We start from the raw sequence: 19,103 nt of genomic DNA, 5'->3' as shown, positions 1-19,103 counted from the left end.
CCTTTATTACCACTTCTTATTCTGGATTTAATATTGAAGTATTTTTTCATAGTTGCAGTTCTACCTGCAAGCCTTTTTTTGTGTTTTGTTTTGTTGTTTTTTTCAATTTCAAATTGAAGACATTTCTGATTAGTGTGCTTATGTGAGAAACTTTTAATACTAATTTTCAGTGAGTGTGCTTTAGAACTTCATCTATCAGCGTGAAATATGGAACAATTACCTTTGGAGCTTGAGATTTTTATAGCATTAATTTTTATCTAAGAAGAGCCCTTGTGAGTTTTACTGACTTATTATATCATTTTTGAAAAAAAAATACATAAAATTAATTTACTGTGCAGCTATAGTAACTGCATCAATGTGTGCTATTAAAAGAATTAATGCTAGGTTTGCTTTGCCTGGTTGTAGAATTGTCTGCTTGAAGGGGCACTCAAAACCTAGTTATGTTTGGTTTTGTTTTTAAAAATTCTTTTATTAGGACTGCCCCTTTACCGTTTGTGCCTCTATTATAGTGTTTCATTTTATGCAGTTTGCATTTCCTTAGTTTTTATCATTTCACGTATGATCACAATTGTAGAAGTACATGGGTAGCCTGTGTTTCAGTGAATTGTTTCAGTTTGTAAAGGCTGCTTCATGATACGGAAATGCTTCTGTGGATATTTTTAAAGCAAAATATGCATATTTGGGGTTTAAACTGCTTGGTATTGAATTTGGTATTGAAGCTTTGCACTGAACCCATCCTGTTTTCTTTGTATTTTTGTGAACATTTTAAACATTCTATGAGTCTTCTTGTTCTGAATGTCTTGTTAGAGTTCCAAAAGTCTTGATTTTTAATAGTAAATGGATCTTAGCAGTACTGGGAAGGTACAGCAGTGAGGCAGAACTAAATTTACTTATTGTAGTTTATAAGGTCAGAGTAAAGCTACAGAAGATATACTTACTATGCATTGATACAGGATTAAATGCAGCAAACCAATTTTGCATTGGTAGCTCTTACTGCTGCTCGAAGAGTTGTATAATCATAATCATAGAATCATTCAGGTTGGAAAAGACCTTTAAGATCATCGATTCACCAGCAGAGGTTGGATTGAGAGAGCCCATGAGTTGCTACAGATGGTTATTACGGGTATCTTGAATTTCATGTCAGTCTTGTTAAGTTTTAGGTGTATTAGTTGGTTGTTCCTCCCTCTGCCCCCCTGTGTCTGCAATAGAAAACTGTTGACACAGCCAGCAGCTCCAGTGGGAAATGATCAGATTTGCTAAATGTAGGAAGATGCTTGGAGCATAAACAGATTTTTTTTTTTATATAGAATGTGACTGAGACACATCAGTGGAGTGAGAAAGCTTGCATTATTGAGCTCCGTGCTTAGTAACAGAAGGCTTAAAACTGTCAGTCCAGCACTTCATATTATCACCGTTCTAAAAATGAAGTTTCAGCTTGTTCAAATTATTTTTATACTACATTGTATGCTACAAATAACAACTCAAACCTTTCAGATTCACTTGATGTCATTAAGATACAAGAGGAATGAAAATTTGTCAAGGGCCTTGGCATTTTGTACTTATGTAATTATTGGTACAAGAACAAGAAAACATTTTCAGTACAGTGCAAAAGAAAAAAAAAGCTTGACACGATAAATTTCACTTACATCATTTGGAAAAACATCAAAATTATCAAAATTGACTATAGTGATAAGGTTTTTTTCATTTGCCTTTTGAAACAGCCTAGCTGGTCTGCTGATTTCCCTTTTTTCCTCTGTTCACTGTATAGGAGAAAAAGTGTGAGGCAACTATTGTCAAATGACAGCAAGATCAACAAATGTCAGAGGCAATGCTAAGATCTGAAATAACATTTGTGTTTATACGCTGTTTTATGGTTATTTAAACTTTGGAAATTTTTATGAATGCTGTAGTACAAATCACTTGCAGGAAAAGAGTTTGAACTGAAGTTGCAGTCCTGAGATTGGAAATAATGTGCATAAGAGCTTTGCAGTATGTCATGTTTATGTAATGCATCTGGAATTCAGGCTGCAGAACAGTAGTCACTTGAACCTTTTTGTATTTCCTATAATAAATACAAAGCCACAAACTTGTGGGTAATGTAATGCTAAGCTTAGGAAGTTGATTCAGCTTGAAGGTAACGTGGAGATCTTTCATCAAACTTTGTGTACAGAATCCCCAAAGGGGGACGCTTACATAGGCCCTTCACAGCCCCAGAGTAATCTTACTGTGCCTGCTAGAAGACCAGTAGAAGGATGGTACTTATATGTTGTCTTGTATCTTTAGGAATATATGCAATAATTAATGCATGGCTGGGAAAGGAGGAATCCTGTTCACAAACATGTGACTTGCATGATCCCAAAGGTTTAAAAGTTAAAGGTGTCTTGCTTTATGAGAGGCCTGCGTGTATTTTACTGTTAATAGATTGTCATTCTTTTGCACCTGAGATTTGAACAGTGACTGTTCATACTTTGTTTTCCACTTGTCTTGATGCTTGTAAGCTGGAAGCAATGTAATTGTTTTCTGTATCTTCATTATCCAGAACGTAGGTGGTTAGGACTAGATCTTTCAGTCTGTCTGCTTGATGTATTTATTGTGTTGATTCCCAATCAGAGATTTACATTTGCAACATAACTTAAAAAATAATTATTCTTTCATATGAAAACTAAGCCCTATGTTACTGGGCAAGTCATAATTATGATGTAACTTTTTATACTTGATAATTTTCAGCACATCTGAAACAGGGTTGTTTTTAGTGCAAAGATTGAATTATTGTTGCTACTTACTATAGTATTGCTTTCAACTTGTTTGACTTTGTCATTGTATTCCCGTAGCGATGTCAGGTGTTTTTTCATGAGCTAATAAATTATTTAATATACACATAAATTTTCATCTGTCTATAGATGAAATGTGTGTATGTGTATGGATATGCATATCACATAGAAAAATGTTATAGACTAAAGTTACTGCCTCAACTTCTTAATGAGTTCAAGTGATGTTGAAAATACTAAGTGTCACAAACAGTACTTATTTTTCTGGCAGACAGATCAGAGATCTTTAAAGATAGTTGAAGGAAGAAAAACCCTTAATTTCTTGGTGTAGAGCTAGGTGAAGATGGTATCTGCAGACATTGAGAAATCTAATGTAAGATTTCCTCCTATATGCATCCTTCTAATGTAAGTGCTCATATTACACATTTCTCCAGTTTTCACTGTAGATATTCAAGTTCGTTGCAGGCTGGAGGACTGAACTCACTCCTTCCATGTAAAGATAGACAAAACCTAACTGCTGTTGTGCAGATTGTCTCCCTTATCTTCACTCTGTCTTCTTTAATGGAAGAAGTTCCAGCAATTTCTGATTAATAATTCATAGTACATAATTTGAGATATTCTGTTTCTAAGCAAATTTTCTAGAAGGTATTTTGTCTTGAGGGAAGTTTGTCGTTTTAATTTGTTGCTGGTGACTTCTTTTGATTTCTGTGTTTCTAGTAAGGTTTTTTAATAGGCTGTTGGAGTTTAGGCGTTCTCTTGTGTTGTTTTGTTTTAGTTTTGCTATGTTTGTTTTTTGTTGTTGTTGCTTGGGATGTGGTCATGCAATTTGTGTGGTCAGACACAAACTGGCCTTCTCAGAACTCACAGAAAAGCTAAGTGATGCAGGACCAGAGCTTTACTTAAGGTCATCTTCCTCTCCACATTTCAACTCTTCTTTAATATAGAGGAAAAGATAATAATATTGTAAAAAGCAATTAATTGGAAAGTGCAGGAGTTGATTTACCAAAGATGTAGTATTCCTGATCTCTTGCGTACACATAGTCACTAAAAGGTTTCTGCACCACTGTAATACAGAAAAATAATTTGAATGATGGTTGAAGTTAGAAAAGAACATGAACTCTGTTTTCCTGTAGTAAAGATGATTACTAGGACATTTGTTTTTTCGAAAATAGTGCTCATATTTTAGTAAACTATTTTGGAACCAGGTGATAATTTAATTTGCATGGCCAAAACAAAAGAGAATGAGGAAGGAGATGAAGGCTCCAAATTTATAAACACTCTTAAGTTACATGTGCATATTTTTTAAGGGTGGATGCATATACATCAAATGAATCATTTTTGTGACAACATTCTTCACAAGAAACAGTAATTAGAATAATCATGATGCCTTACATTGTATAGTATGAGTATGTTAAACTGCAGATTATGCAAGATGTCTTCAATTTATAGTTGCGGATGAAGCTTTTAAGTTTTCTGCCTCTGTTACTTCTTTCTTCCACTGTGAAAAGCCTTACAGCAGAAAAAGCTATATGTCCACTCACAGCTGTAGAAAAACTGAATGACAGTATAAACAAAATAGCTTCATAATGTATAATTAATGAATGGAAGGACTCTACTGTGGTTTATGTTTACAGCTGTATCATTCTATTAGTAGATTTTTATATGGACTGTATTACTATGCTGCAGTATTGGGGGGTTATTATTAGCACCAGTACCATTAAGAAATTAGACAAATGGATAGCATGGGTTGTCTAAAATGCATAGTTTTATAAAGGATGCGTATATATATGGAGTCTATAGAAAATATCCTGATACTGCAAGATGCAACATGTGGGTAGAATCCACTGGTAGTGACCCTTCCCTTAATGATTTTTTTTTTCTTTTTTTATGGATATGTGATTAGTATTAGGAGATGTATTGTACCCAGTTTTTCCAGGGTTTGGGGAAGGTCAGTGATTTTGGTTTTTGTGTTTTGTTGTTGGGCATGTTTCATGCGTTCACCTTTAGTTCAAAGAGCATAGGGTTGCTTGTCTCCCTGTTTGTTTCCTTTTTCAAGAGGTTCATGTAACATGGAAAAACAAAGGAAATTACGCTTTTAGGGAAAAAAGACCCTTATATTACATAAAATATGGGTTATTGAAATTTAATACTTAAGTAATAAGTTTGCGGTATTTTTTTCCCATGCTGCAAATTCTGTGTAAAGAGATTTGGTAGTGTTTCTTTGATGATGGGTTGTTCTTACTTGTAGAAGATCAAAACCTGAAAAATCATGTCACCTGTGTACAAAAACCAAGTGAGAAACTGCTGATGTGTATGTGCTCTGACAAGGTAGTGCAGATTTTTTTCTTGACAAACACTTGTTTCGCTTGAGCTTTTAATCAAGCCCATACTACTTCACTGATGTGGAACACAGGCTCTGCTAAAGCTACTGCGCGTATCTTCTCTACTAGTAACATCTTTATTAGGTGAAGGAAAATCAGCTGACTCCATGCAGTGTCTCTGCTTTAACATTGACTGGACTGTAGCATCAATACAGCTGAGACACAGTTAATAGAAATTTACAGGAGTTTATAGAAGATCGGTAAACAGTGCTGTTAAAGGTGGGGAAATGCTGATACAGGACATGCTTTAAACACTTAACTCCTTAAAATGTGCCTCAGCACTGGGTTCATTCCTCTTATGTGAGTTCAGGGTTATCGTGTCATTTTGAATAGGTTTAAGTTTTGCTTTTTTTGTTTGTTAAGGTTTGAATCTTGTTGCAATGTTTTCCCTATGCTACATATCAGAAATGCAGAAGATGAGAGAGAGGCAGTTATTTCTGAAGTAGCTAATTTTCTGTGGCAAGGCACCTTACATTACTAGTAAAACTTAAAATGCTGATTATTGGCCCATGCTGAACTACTCTGACAGCTCCTAATTTTTTGTCTTTTTAAAACTGTACTTGTAAGTAAAATAAGTGTAAATTGTTTTATGAATAAGATGGTTTCTGCCTATTTTACTTATAAAATCTTACTTCACAGTAATGGATTTCTCTGGAAAATTGCTTTTGTTGCATATGTTGAATGTATTTAAATTAATTTTAAAACATGGTCTGTATATTTGAAAATAAATAGTCCAGCCCTGAGTTTTTCATCTAACAGATGAATATAGTTTACTACAGGTAACACACCAAAGCAAATCTCCCAATCCTGAGAGAGATTGTGGAAGGTTTGCATTAATTATTATCTCTCTCTTTTTATGTATCATCTATTAATTTCTGATTTTAAGGTGCATCTTTTCATGCCAATGTGTGGACTACCAAAAGGAATCTTTAAAGGAATGAAACAATAACATACTCTATGCAAAGGTCCCAGTGAACTGTAGTATTGTCTGCTGTTACCTATCAGCTCTTCTTAGGATTTTCTTAAAAGAAAATTTTGGTTTTATATTAAAGTCCAGTGAAAACAAATCTGTTATTTAATGTGGCATGAAATATTTTAAAACATATTTTTCTTTCTTTTTCAGCTTTACATCTTCCAATCCAGCCTTACAACATGGGTAAAACTCCTGCACTTCAAACTTGAAGCAATCTACATTGAGAAACTTTGGTGTTTTAATAGTCCAAGTTATCAGAACCTCTTCAGTCACAACTCTGACAGCTGTGCAAGAGGACATCCTTGATCCTTCAAACCAGGCTTCAGTTTCCCTTGGCTCCCCTTCTTAGCCTTTGAGCATTGCCCGTTAACTGATTATAATCGCTGTTACAAATCGTAATTGTATTATGTGTGCAGATGAGGGAAGCAGATAAAGATGTATAAGTGGCTGTACGTAAAAGGATTATTTACGTTATTGGTATCAAAATCAGTATATTCTCTTCCAGCCTCAGAAGTTGCAGCATTGCAGTTGACTAGTGTGAAAATACTAGTAGAAATAGTGATTATTTTTTTTTTTTTAGGCAGGCAGCACCAGTATTTTTATTACCATTTTGTATAAGTAGTTTTAAGCAGGACAGTTGTAAACACTACCTTCTCTTTTGTAGTACAGGCTTCATGGATGTTTCCAGATTCTCTTTGTAGTCTTAGTTTGAGAGCTGACTTCTGAAGCTTTACTGTGTGTATTTATAGTGTAATTGAAAGCTTATTTTGAAGACTGGAATGAAGCCGGATGGTTATTCCATCTTCGGTAGTTTGCTTAAGATGGCGTGAATGATATCTGTCTGTCTTGGTGTATATTCTTAGTGAAGAATGATCTTTTCTGAACAGAACTGGTTTTAGGGGGTTTTACCTTTTTTTTTTTTAATTATTATTTTTTAAATAGACCTGAAAATAAATATGTAAGACTGGATGCCTATCCTGGTGCTTTACTTACACACCATCTCTGTTGCCCACACTGTGGGTGAACTAAGTTGAAAAATTCTACGTGCTGTCAATTTAAAGTTGAACATGTGCAGCATCTTGTGTGTTTTAGTCTTGGGAGTTAATCTCTCCTTTTCTGCAAATTTAGTCCATTTTCTAAATATTTATCAGAATTCTATTTTGAGTGCTAAATGTCGCAGTCTGCCTTGCTCATTTAACAAATCAGTCTCCAATGCCTGAATTTACAGACTGGGAACAAAAATTCATATATATTCAATAAAAAATGAAGTAGTTGCAGTTGTTGCTTCGATATGGTATATTCTTGGTTTCCTTCTGTTTTCAACTAAAAGGCATTCATTCATTAGTACACCAAAATGTCCTTTAAGCAATGTATGCTTTCACTGTACGCTTTGATCTTATTTCAGCTCTGCAGAATATCTTTAGTTTGGAATTTTTGTAACCAGTTTCAAGTGTTCCCAAAGTTTTCCTAATATTTTCTTGCAATTATGATACGTAAGGCATCCCCTTGTGGATCCTTGCAGTTGTGAAATAGGCACTCACGCTGTGTTCCTTGTCATCACGTGTTTGGAGCTCTAATTTCTCAGAAAGGAGCAATCATCTTTGTGTTGAAGTCTCATTGCTTCTCTCGTGTTACCCTGTTGTGTTTATGAATGCTGTGGTATTACCCTGGTAGGGCCATCAGAAGCAGTTGTCCCTTGATACTACCTTTCTTGTATCTTCACTTTGCTGGAACATGGATCTGAAAAGATTGTGATACTGACAAAACAGGAAGGAACATTTGCCTTCCTAATTGAAACTATAAACAGATGGACAGATACTGTTTGCTAGTGCCAAGTAATATAGTAAATGTACTGGCTGCTCAGAAAAAAATAAAATGAAAAATGAGAAAATAGTTTTCTTCACAAACTAGAATAAAAAGTGGTTTCTTCAAATCTAGCAAACAGCATCATAGGCAAGTGAAGCTAGAAATTACCTTTTCTTCAAACTGCTGGAGCTTTAAAACTTTCGGACTTTGCATCTGAAGACTGTTTACTTCAGCAGAATTTAATCCTGATTTTTTGGGATAAGAAAGGGCAGAACATAAAGCCACAATATTTTCTTCTTTTTCAAAGGTCTGCTGATAAATAGTAATTTCTGTCTCTTGAGGTACCAGTAGTTCTTGAATACAATACCTCCAATCAAGACATATGGAGTGTTCATTTACAGTTCTGGACAATTGAGAGTTCCTATAAGCACATTTTGTACTATTTATGTGGTTTTGCAATGTAGGTAAGTCAGCAGATAGCAGATCCTACCCTGAATAGGAACATGCATAAGGAATATTTTTCCTTAGAATTGTTTACAAAAGAGATTTCTAGAATATTAGGTTAAAAAACCAGGGTTTGCAGGTCAGTATATTTAGCTTGTTGGATATATTGCTGAAACAACCAGCATTTCATTAATTACTTTGAAAATCAGGTCTGTCTTCTGTGGAATTTAAAAACTAATAATTCAGGAAATTATTTTTCTGTATTCACAAAGAACTCATACTTTCCATAATACACTTGCATTCTTCCTGAATTTTCTTCATCCAGACAATATATATAATAGTACGTATATTTAATACAGTTCATGTAAGTATAAAACAAAATGCAAGGGATGTAAAAGGGGAAAGAGAATGTAAGTGGATGATGCAGGAGGTCTTCCTACATCATTTGAAAGCGGATCTTAAGTAGTGATGCCAGGTTCATTGTTACAGGAAAGGTTTGTAGAAAATAACTACCACCATGTAAGTCACCTGAAGTAGATTCATTGAGGTGTTTAACCTGAGTAACTGAAATTCAACATCCTTCCCAAATAGTTCCACTGGAAGTTGTACCTATCAGTGCAGTTAGGTCGTAGTGATACCTAACGAAGTTTTCAAAACGCTTCCACAAAGTAGTCATAAATTATGGTTTTATTTTAGACCAAGTGATCTTTACAATACTTTGAAAATAATATCTCAACCTTGAGTTACTTTTAAATTAATGAAGTAGTTGAAGTGACTCAGATGAAGGGTGTCCTTTAAATGATACTCATTTTGGTGTTTGAAACATTCTTTAAATAATATTGGCTCTGACTAAAATAGCTGAGCAACACAAAAGTGGCATGTCCCTGATTTAAAACAAACAAACCAGTCCCTGCAAGCTAGATTTGCACCCCATATTCACCAGTAAAGAGAATAAAAAACAACACTCTGGAAATAATTTGGTAATAATGGACTAAGGAATGTGATATAAAATATATTTAATACATAATATATAACATACTTTAGAATAGCTTGATATTTCTCTGCCTAAATTTGTCAGAACTCTTAAACATCTCTTACTGCTGTGGAACATGCCAGTTGATACATTTCTGCTCTAGGGATGATGATCATATTTGAAGGAAAATGGGTATAATATGATCTTGCAAGAAAATTTTCAAATCTTTTCAAACAAGTTTACTGGTTTTGAGAGTTTTGATGTTACTGGTTGTTTTTTTTTTTTCTTGTTGTGTTGGGTTTTTTTTACATTCCTACCAATTCTTTTTTTAATGGTAGTCTGAAAAAGTCCTGTGGTAGGATTTGGGGACAGGTTGCAAAAACATAATGAGGTTATGATAGTTTCTTGGACTACTGCAAAAGGCAAAAAATGCCTAAAAAAGTATTTCTCAGGAAGAGCATACCATGTCGTAAGGCTGGAGATGGATGTAAAGCTACAAAGAAAATCACTACCAGGTAAGAGCAACTTGTTGAGATGCACAACTCAGTACAAGTAAGGTACATTCTGCTGAAGTTGCTGCATCTTCTTTCGTAGCCTGTACACTGACTTGTGACTGTTTTGTTTTCAGGTTTATGGTGGGCTGTGGTAGATGTGATGATTGGTTTCATGGTGATTGTGTTGGACTGAGTCTTTCTCAAGCTCAGCAGATGGGTGAAGAAGACAAAGAATATGTGTGTGTGAAATGCTGTGCTGAAGAAGACAAAAAAATGGAGTGTTTTGATCAAAGTGTACCAGATACTCATCTTGAAATCCATAGAGAAGAAAAAGCAATTGAGTGTGAAAAACAGGGGATGCTGAAGCAAGCACCTACTTGTAATCTAAATGTAACAACTGAAAAAACAAAGCAAATAGAGGACACTGGGAAGCATAAAGTCAAAATCTTCAGACGGGTGAGTCTTGCGTCATGCTTAAAGTTGTGTTAGTTACTGGGCGTAGGAGGAGTTTCCTCTGAACTCCCTGCCATTTAAAATACCACGTTTCAGACATTTTTGTGAATCCAATTTAAAACTTCTCCATTATTTCCAGCATTCATTTTCTAACATTTGACTCTTTTGAGATGATATTGCTAAACTCCTCTTACATTGAGCAGGGTTATGCGTGTGTGTATATACACCTATACATATAGATGTATATAGAAATGGTGAAGAACTTGCATTTTTCTTCCAGATTTCTAAACGCTTTTACAGGACATCTGCCAATTTGCTGTGTGATATAAACCACAGATCTTTTAAATATCTGTAAAACAATATGAGAACAATATTTTAGTTTTGATTGTTTTAACTTAAGATTGTACATAGAAGAAGATGCCTAACATTTTAATTGGGGCCTTTCTACTCTCTTTGTATCTCAGTTTACTAACTAAAGGGTAATTTACAAGAGCAGTGAGATATTTTTATTACAATTCTTTATAGTCTTTTAGTATATAGCATCATGTTCATCATAACTTAACCAGTAATATTTTTTGTCTTATTTCTGAATAGTAGTAGCATAATTCTGACATGTAAGCTACTCTGTTTAATTTTAGTTTACATGTGCTTCCTAAACGCAAGTGACTTCCTGTGGATGCTTAGCTAAAACTGGTTAAGGGATGATTGTTGGTAACCCTGACCTTTTAAAATAACTGAAAACATAGTTGTTTTCAAAATAGAGCTTAACTGGAAATTGCCTGTAATACGTTTTCTGCTGATACTTCAAAGAGATTGTTAAGCAGTACTTGGCAGTGATTTGGGATATTGTTAGTAACTTTTTAGAAAATACTGTATAATGGTGCACACATCCAGGGAATTCATTATACATTATACAGTATACTTGAAAAAAAATGGAAAAAATGTGTGGTAATTACATAGTGGTCCATTGTAGTATTCAGTTGCATGTTAACCTGTAGATGTTTATTTCAGGAATCTGGTGATGGGAAGAACTTGTCAGAGTCCAGAGACTCGGATACTAAGAAAGGGCAACATGTTCCCACTCGAAAAGGATCACAAACTGCTGTAATTCCTCGGCGGTCCCCTGAAGATAAAAATGAAAAAATCAGTAAAGAATCCCCTAGTGTGGTTGAAAAGTCTACAAAATCAGGTAGTGAGGTTTTTGAGGTGCTCCACACTGCAGTTCACATATATGTACAGTTGAAGTATCATACTTTATAGTATCAGATTTTTAAACTACATTCTGATGATATTTATGATTTTTATTTCTCATTTTTTAACATTTTATTTAGCGGTTAAGTATTTCCTGTGTAGAAGTGTTATTGTTTCCGATTTGAATAGTAGAGGATGATCAAGAATGGGGGAAAAGTATACAACAGTATCTCTGTATTAAACTTTATTTCACATTGCAGAAAACTTTGAAATAATCGTCCATAAAATACTATGAAATACTTAATGTACATAGAAGTGTTTTCATTGCTATATAAATTATAGAATCATAGAATGATTTGAGTTGGAAAAGACCTTCAAGATCATCAAGTCCAAGTGTTAACTGTTCTAGTCTGCCACTAAACCATGTCCCTGGACACTTTGACTTACAGATGTCTTTTGCACAAATTGACAAATAATTGTATTAACTTATTTCAAAGGGGAACATTACATTGCATGTTGAGCCATCAGATTTTCAACTGATTTTTATGCAGAAGTTTGACAGGATATATTTCCCCTCCCAGCAACCTCTGTCTGCTCTGCAGCTCCCTTTCTGGAAGCATTATTGTTCTAGAATCATAGTAATACAAAATTGTTGTCATTTGGTACTGAAACCTCAGCAGTAAAGATAGTGAGATTTTGTGTGAGAGCTGTATCTTTAACTCCTAAACTGCAGCTTTGAATTCTTGCCTTAAAAAACCAAATATGTCTGCTCTTCTGGTCTTTTGCCAATGCTGATGCATTCTAGAAACTTGTTGGTGGAAGAAAACAATTGAAAATGTCAGGGTTAAATGTAAATCTAAATGTAAGTATTTTATACTGAATGGTATCTTTTGGACTTCAAATGCCTTGTTGTTCAGCTTTGGAATTGTGAGTCACAAAATAATTGACATCCTTGCTAATGGCATGGGGTGAAATGAGTCTTTGGCATCCATGAAGTAATTGAATCATTTTAAAATATATTAATTGAGCTAAGAGACACAAAAAAGATTTTTACAGTGATGATTTCAGAGTAGCAGTTAATCTAAAAATAATTTTTAAACTGGAGGCTTGGCAGTCTCATTTAGAACAATAAACATCAAATTATTAAGTAGCACATTTGTCTTTATCTGTTAACTGTTTTGAGTTATGCTCATAGTGACATTGTTTATTGCTGATCTCGCCTGTGACTCCCCTGTTACAGGACTGTGTTTTCAGATGGTTGAAACTTTGCCAAAATGTTACTGGCACGTGGAGGTTTTCCCTTGCCTGTGACCTTCTCAGGCTACGTTTTTTGAAAGGTTTTAGTCCAGTTCTTCATCCTTCTGGGGAGGAGTTGAGCAAAATGTGTATGTAGCAAATGGAAGCATTATTAGAGCTGCTTTACCTAACAATCCTAGTGTATGAATGCTTCATATCACAGCGCAGAATGGCAAACCGCTCTCTTGGGTCTTTAGCACCTTGCTGATGAAGAAGGGGAAATCAGCAATTTTGATAGGGATCATAGTCACACTGAGAAGGATGATGATCCAGCCACACAGTCTGCCCAATGGAAAAGAAATTTATAGATACTTGAAAACGTAATCAGTTTTGTTTCTGGTATTAAGGCATTTTAAGTTGCATTCTATTGGTGAAAGTAATAAAGACATCGTTCTTATTACCGTGAAACACCCATTAGTTCTCTATCAGTCTTAAATTTGTTTCTTTTTTCAGTCAAAAGTTAATGAATTAATATTGTTTATTTCCCATTGCTTTCATAAATAGAAGGATAGTTCTCTAAATTGGTGATCTGTTCACGTGCTGAGACAAATGAGCTTTCATTTGACACTGGAAATGAGTTTGAAGGAATTTGGATTTTTTGCTTAAATGATTTTAATTTGATCAGAAGTTTCCATTAATTGTATTATTTATGACACAAATCTTACAATAGCCTTGTTTAAGGGTGTCTGTTGTCTGAATTGGAAGCTGAGAAATAATTTTGATTGCCAACAGTTAGAAAAATGCTAAGTTTAATATGCTTGTAGTACATGCTTCCTAGTATATTTCTCAGTTAATTCATCGAAAATTAATCAAAATTAATTATTACAAAAATTCATAGTAAAAAATCCTACACCAAGATCAGCTAACAGCAGGCACTGGTCATCTTGGTTCGATGTTGAAGAAAATACCTTAAGTCAAAGGGCAAAAGCCCTGTTTGTACTAAGGAAGTTTTTTCTGAATTAATCTATATAATATAAAATTCAGACCAAATAAAGAAAAAAAACCCAAAACTGAAAATGCAGCGACCCTGTGAATCCATTCCTTCTTGAAGGTCAGTTCTTGGCAGTTTAAGAATAAAACTTCATGACATCAGGCACCAGTAAAAGTTTATAGCAGTAGCTTGAGTAGCTTACAATTTTTAACTCTGTGTGTGTTGATAGGTGTTCATGAGAAACAAGAAATTAAGAAAAAGAAAAATGAGAAAGGATCCATTAGTGCAGCACACCTGCCAGCTGTGCCAGCTTCCAAACCTTCTGCTGATCAGATAAGACAAAGTGTCAAACAATCTCTTAAGGACATTCTGATGAAAAGGTAAAGATATATTTTTAAATTAAATTATTAATTTGTGTTTGTAATTATTTTGTTTCAGGAGGCGGAGAAAAAAAAATATTTGGAAGCATTTGGTAATTTTTGCTCTTGTGTTATCTTGCAGATTGACAGACTCAAGTTTAAAGATTCCTGAGGAGAGAGCAGCAAAAGTTGCCACAAGGATTGAAAGAGAGCTGTTTTCTTTTTTTCGGGACACTGACTCAAAGTACAAGAACAAATACAGAAGTTTAATGTTCAATCTGAAAGATCCTAAAAATAATGTATGTATTGTCTGTTGTGCTTTACAGGAATCCTTAATTTGCTGTAGATCAAAGGAACAGTCTTCTATGTAGATACATTATTAATCTTTTCACAATTTATCGTGTTTGGTTTTTTTGGGGGGTTTGGGTAGGTTTCCTCGTCTCTTTGATGTTGTTTGTCCTCTTGCACACTGTATTCTCTTTTTGCTTGCTCCCATCATTAATTCTATAACTCCTTGCTCCCAGTCTACTTTTTATAGTGAAGTTTCAAAGTGTAGTGGGTATAGCTTGCCTAGTTTAACATTTAGTTTGTTTTTACCACTGATCTGCTTGGGTGTCCCTGTGTCCCCCTATAACTTTTTGTTGCTTACTCGACTCATTCTTGTTTCTGTCCAGTAGCTTGTCTCACTCTGCCTTTTCATACCACATTTCTCAAGCTTGATCTTCACACTATTTTCTGCTTTCTTTGAGCGCATTATTCAACATCATACCTCCTCAGCTTCTATCTTTTGTCCTTTTATCGGTTATTCTGATCAAGTTGCTTTGTCTGTAGTATTTTACTATTACAATTAGCCAACGGTAAATTACATGAACAGATGAACTTCTGTCACTGCCTTCTCTTTGCTCATACTGCTAAGTTACGTGGGCTTTTTTTAACCCTAGGAATTCAGTCAAGAAGCATAGACATCCTCTAATACTAGTTTTTCTGCTCTGTAGTACAGGGGATATTTTATTTTTTTTTAAAAACCAAACAACCAGTGATTACTGCTGCAGCAGACATAAATTCACTTTCTCCTTTGGAACAACAGTTAATTATACATCTGATCATTAAGGGCGTATGTAGTTACATTTTGTTATGTAGAATAAATGGAGCTCTGGAATTAAGCTTTTTATGTTATAAAACCTAGTACCGCTTCTTGCAGTGGGAGATAATTACAAGCTCATATGATCCATATAGCTGCACAGAGTATGTTGTATGTTGCTTCTCTGCTTTATTTCCTGCTGCAAGCTTTTGTTGTCTTGATAGCAATAGTTAACCTTTCTTTCTTCTAGATATTATTTAAGAAAGTGCTGAAAGGAGAGGTTACTCCAGACCATCTAATAAAAATGAGCCCGGAAGAACTGGCTTCCAAGGAACTGGCTGCTTGGAGACAGAGAGAAAATAGACATGTGAGATTTGTGAACTTATATTGTTTAGTGCCTAATGATATTTAGTTTCTGTTTGCAGGTTAAGTGTGTGTAGAAAGAATAGAATGCATGTGGCACAAAGCAACTTGGACTAATCAGGAGGATCTCTATAATTTATTTAGCATTCAAAACCCAAAGGAGTTGTTAGGACAGAAGTGAAAGTAGTATAGTAAATTCCTGAACGGGGGGAAACAATGCATTTTCCTTTGCTGTGCAACTTTGTTGCTGCTTGATTTTTTATTCTTCTGTCTCAAGACTGAAGGCTTGTTTGTCCTTACTTCCAACAAGATTTTAAATCTCTAGCTGGAGCTTTATAGACAACAGTTTTTTAAAAAGGAAGAGAGATCTCCTTGGACAAACCAAACTGAATTGGTGTTATTTATAACTTACATACTGATGGAGCATGACAATTTACCCACCAAGAAGTAAACCTGAAGGTGAAAAACTGATGCGCCAGTCTGAAAAGCAGTCTAAGGGGAAAAAGAAAAAAACCCAAACCCCAATCCAAACCAAAAAAACAAACCAAAACCCCAACGAAGTGTAGGAAATTTATTAGGTTAGTTTGAGCATTACTTTTCTTGAAACAGAAAGTCACATTATATTTATAGCTGTGTTGACAGTTTAGAGGGAGAAGCAGGAATATGAGCAGCTATATTATTTTTATAGAAAATGTCTTTTTTTTTATAGATATTACCCTGTTTATTGGGCAGTCAGTCCAATGATAGTTAACTGTAGCTGCTTAGAAATGACTGGTTTACAGCATTGAGTTTCCTAGTTTGCAAAATCTGGATTTACATTGGCAGGATCTTTGGTAATTATATTCCACTTCATAGAACTGAAAGGCACAAAATTTGGGAAGTGTTAACTGATACACATTTTATATTTGGGTTTTATGATACTAGGAATATATCAGATGACTTCCAATAAAAAAACTAATGAGTAGATAGTGTAACATAGCATAGATGGAAATTCATTCTCTTGAATTCTCTGTGCTCAGAACGGAATAATGTTCAGTGATAACTGATTCAGTGCAGTGGGATTCTGTTGTAGAGACTGCTGTTTGCATTGCAACAGTAATTATTCCTGGGTTTTTTTTTTCCTTTTCTTTGCATGTTGTGACTAGACCTGTTTATGAATCATGACAACTTTTTGCTAGTACTTATGCAAAAATAGTTGTTGAATTATTCTGTTACCTCAGAGTTGTTTTGAGGGCCTAGAAGGCTTATTTATTCTGTAGCTATCCAAAGCCCATCTTTTGTAGTACATCCTTATTACATTTATTTTTGTAAACATCAATAAAATACTGAAAACAGGCCATACAAAACAATTTCCACTGCTGTGAGGAACAGCTTCAAAACAAAAGCCCACGCTGCTCAAGAATTACTGAAGGGTCCTAAATTTCTAGAATTTGAAATTGAATGCGACATATAAAATAAATAGCAATGTATCACTTGACTGTATTTTTCATTTTCCTATTTAAGCAAGCCTTTGAGACTGCTACTTAGTAACTCTCGTTTCCCCAGTGTGTTCAAAAGTAACTGTTAAGTATTTGGCAGACAGATACAGCAGTCATAGAATCCTTGTTTCCTTACGAAACACGGTGTCAAGTATTTGGGACAGCCAACGCAAACTCTTTTGGGTTAAGAAGTTGAAGTGTGTTTAAGAAGCAACTTTAGAGAATGGTTTATGTTTTGCCTTTTGCAACAGAGCAAAGCCGCAGTGCTGATCAGAATTAGCATATCCATTGCTTTAAGAATACATTTACATTTTTTTGGGAGGTAGAGTGTTAGTTTTATGTACTAAAAAAACAAGCTCTTGAAAAAGATACAAATCTATATGTATTTATGTCCTACATTGTCCTTATTATTGCGGGAACAGAGTTGATGCATTTTTCTTCTTTAGTTCTTGGAAAATCAGAAGTGCCTGTCTTAAATTTAGTGTTGAGGCTCTGCTCTTTTTAAACTTGTTTAAATACATGCCTGATAAGTACTTGCTGTACTGTAGGGGAAGTTAGACTGGCTGCTTGTGTGTTTGCTTTATGAAACTACTTGACATCTGCAAAATAAGAATGTATTCTCTTTTTCCCCAGAGAATTTCCTAATTGCAACCCTATTTTCTGTTGCTATATTTGTGGGTTTCCAAATTTTATTGTATAGAAGTAAACATATGTAACTTCCTGTTTCTACAGACAATTGAAATGATTGAGAAGGAACAGAGGGAAGCTGAAAGAAGACCCATCACAAAAATTACTCACAAAGGAGAAATAGAAATTGAAAGTGAAACACCAATAAAAGAACAAGAGGAAGTCATGGAAATTCAGGTAGAAAAGAAAACATGGCAGCACTGGAGCTATGCTGGAGCACCTCTTCTGTGAAGATGGGCTGAGATGGCTGGGGTGGTTCAGCCTTGAGAAGGCTCCAGGGAGATTTTATAGTGTCCTTCCAGTACTTAAAATAAGTATAAGAAAGATGGGGACAGACTTCTTATTAGGGTGTATAGGGATAGGACAAGGGGTAATGGTTTTAAACTAAAAGGAGACAGATTTAGATTAGGTATTAGGAAGAAATTATTTACTGTGAGGATGGTGAGTCAGTGGAACAGGTTGCCCAGAGAGGCTGTGGGTGCCCCATCCCTGGAAGTGTTCAAGGCCAGGCTGGATGGGGCTCTGAGCAACCTGGTCTAGTGGAAGGTGCCCCTGTCCATGGCAGGGGGGTTGGAACTGGATGATCTTTAAGGTCCTTTCCAACCCAAACCATTCTATGATTCTATGAACACAGTCTATTTAGTTCATAGATAATATGATTGTAAAGTGGTTTGTTTGTGATTTTCTTGTTCAGATCTATAATTATATGTTAAGTCTCTTTTTGAGTTCACTTTTATTTTTACTGACTTTCGCTTGTGGGGCTGGTGTTCGTAGTTTTTCCACATTGTGTCCATGACTATATGATGAATTCTGGCAATAGCAGAAATACTGTATATCTTACCTACAAAGTATTTGGCAATACCAGTGCGTTCTTCTACTGCAGGTGAGGACTTTGTGATGGCCTTTTAGGGTTTGCAGCTGAAGGGAGAGTTTCGTGTCTGAAGGGAAGATAATATCATAAAATAAGCAGTATGAATAGCAATATTAGGAATATTAATAGAGGAAAAAGAGGCTAACTGAAATGTGTTTGACTTTTCTTAGGAGCCTAATATGAAGTTGTTTGAGAAGTCAGAGGAAGCTGAAAAAGATAAAGAAGTAAATGAATCTGCATCTCCAGACACCACAAGTCAACATAAAAATCATCTCTTCGATCTTAACTGCAAAATCTGCATAGGTAATTTTGAAAAGTGCATTAAAATTAAATAAATCATGTTTATATAATGCTTTTCAGTCATAAATCTCAGTATACCTCAAGAATATAAATAAATGGGTGTTTTTCCCTAGTTTGCTGACAAAGATGCAGAAGCAGTGTTTTACTTCATAATTTACAAAAGAGGGAATAGTAAAATGATAGGCTTATTTGCATAAACTTGTCTCCTATTTAAAAAAGAAAAAAAAGACCACAGAAAAAGAAATCTCTTTAAT

The 19,103-nt window shown here is 34.8% G+C and overlaps 1 protein-coding gene across 6 annotated transcripts in view; it reads left to right on the top strand.

Annotated features, from left to right (window-relative positions):
- PHF3 (PHD finger protein 3) overlaps positions 1-19,103 on the top strand; it is a 53,547-nt gene that overhangs the window by 25,037 nt on the left and 9,407 nt on the right. For 5 of the 6 annotated variants that reach the window (XM_040598779.1, XM_040598783.1, XM_040598781.1 and 2 more), the window contains 7 exons: positions 9,974-10,295; positions 11,304-11,481; positions 13,940-14,090; positions 14,212-14,368; positions 15,401-15,517; positions 17,724-17,855; positions 18,720-18,852. In XM_040598779.1, coding sequence (XP_040454713.1) covers positions 9,974-10,295; positions 11,304-11,481; positions 13,940-14,090; positions 14,212-14,368; positions 15,401-15,517; positions 17,724-17,855; positions 18,720-18,852 — 1,190 coding nt within the window. Of the gene's footprint in view, positions 1-6,305; positions 9,861-9,973; positions 10,296-11,303; positions 11,482-13,939; positions 14,091-14,211; positions 14,369-15,400; positions 15,518-17,723; positions 17,856-18,719; positions 18,853-19,103 lie in introns of those variants that run through there. The other variant, XM_040598784.1, reaches the window with a different exon arrangement.

Source organism: Falco naumanni, chromosome 6 (assembly GCF_017639655.2).
Source record: "Falco naumanni isolate bFalNau1 chromosome 6, bFalNau1.pat, whole genome shotgun sequence".
Taxonomy (NCBI): domain Eukaryota; kingdom Metazoa; phylum Chordata; class Aves; order Falconiformes; family Falconidae; genus Falco; species Falco naumanni.
The sequence above is the reverse complement of the archived record's forward strand: the minus strand, read 5'-3'. Positions and strand labels throughout refer to the sequence as shown.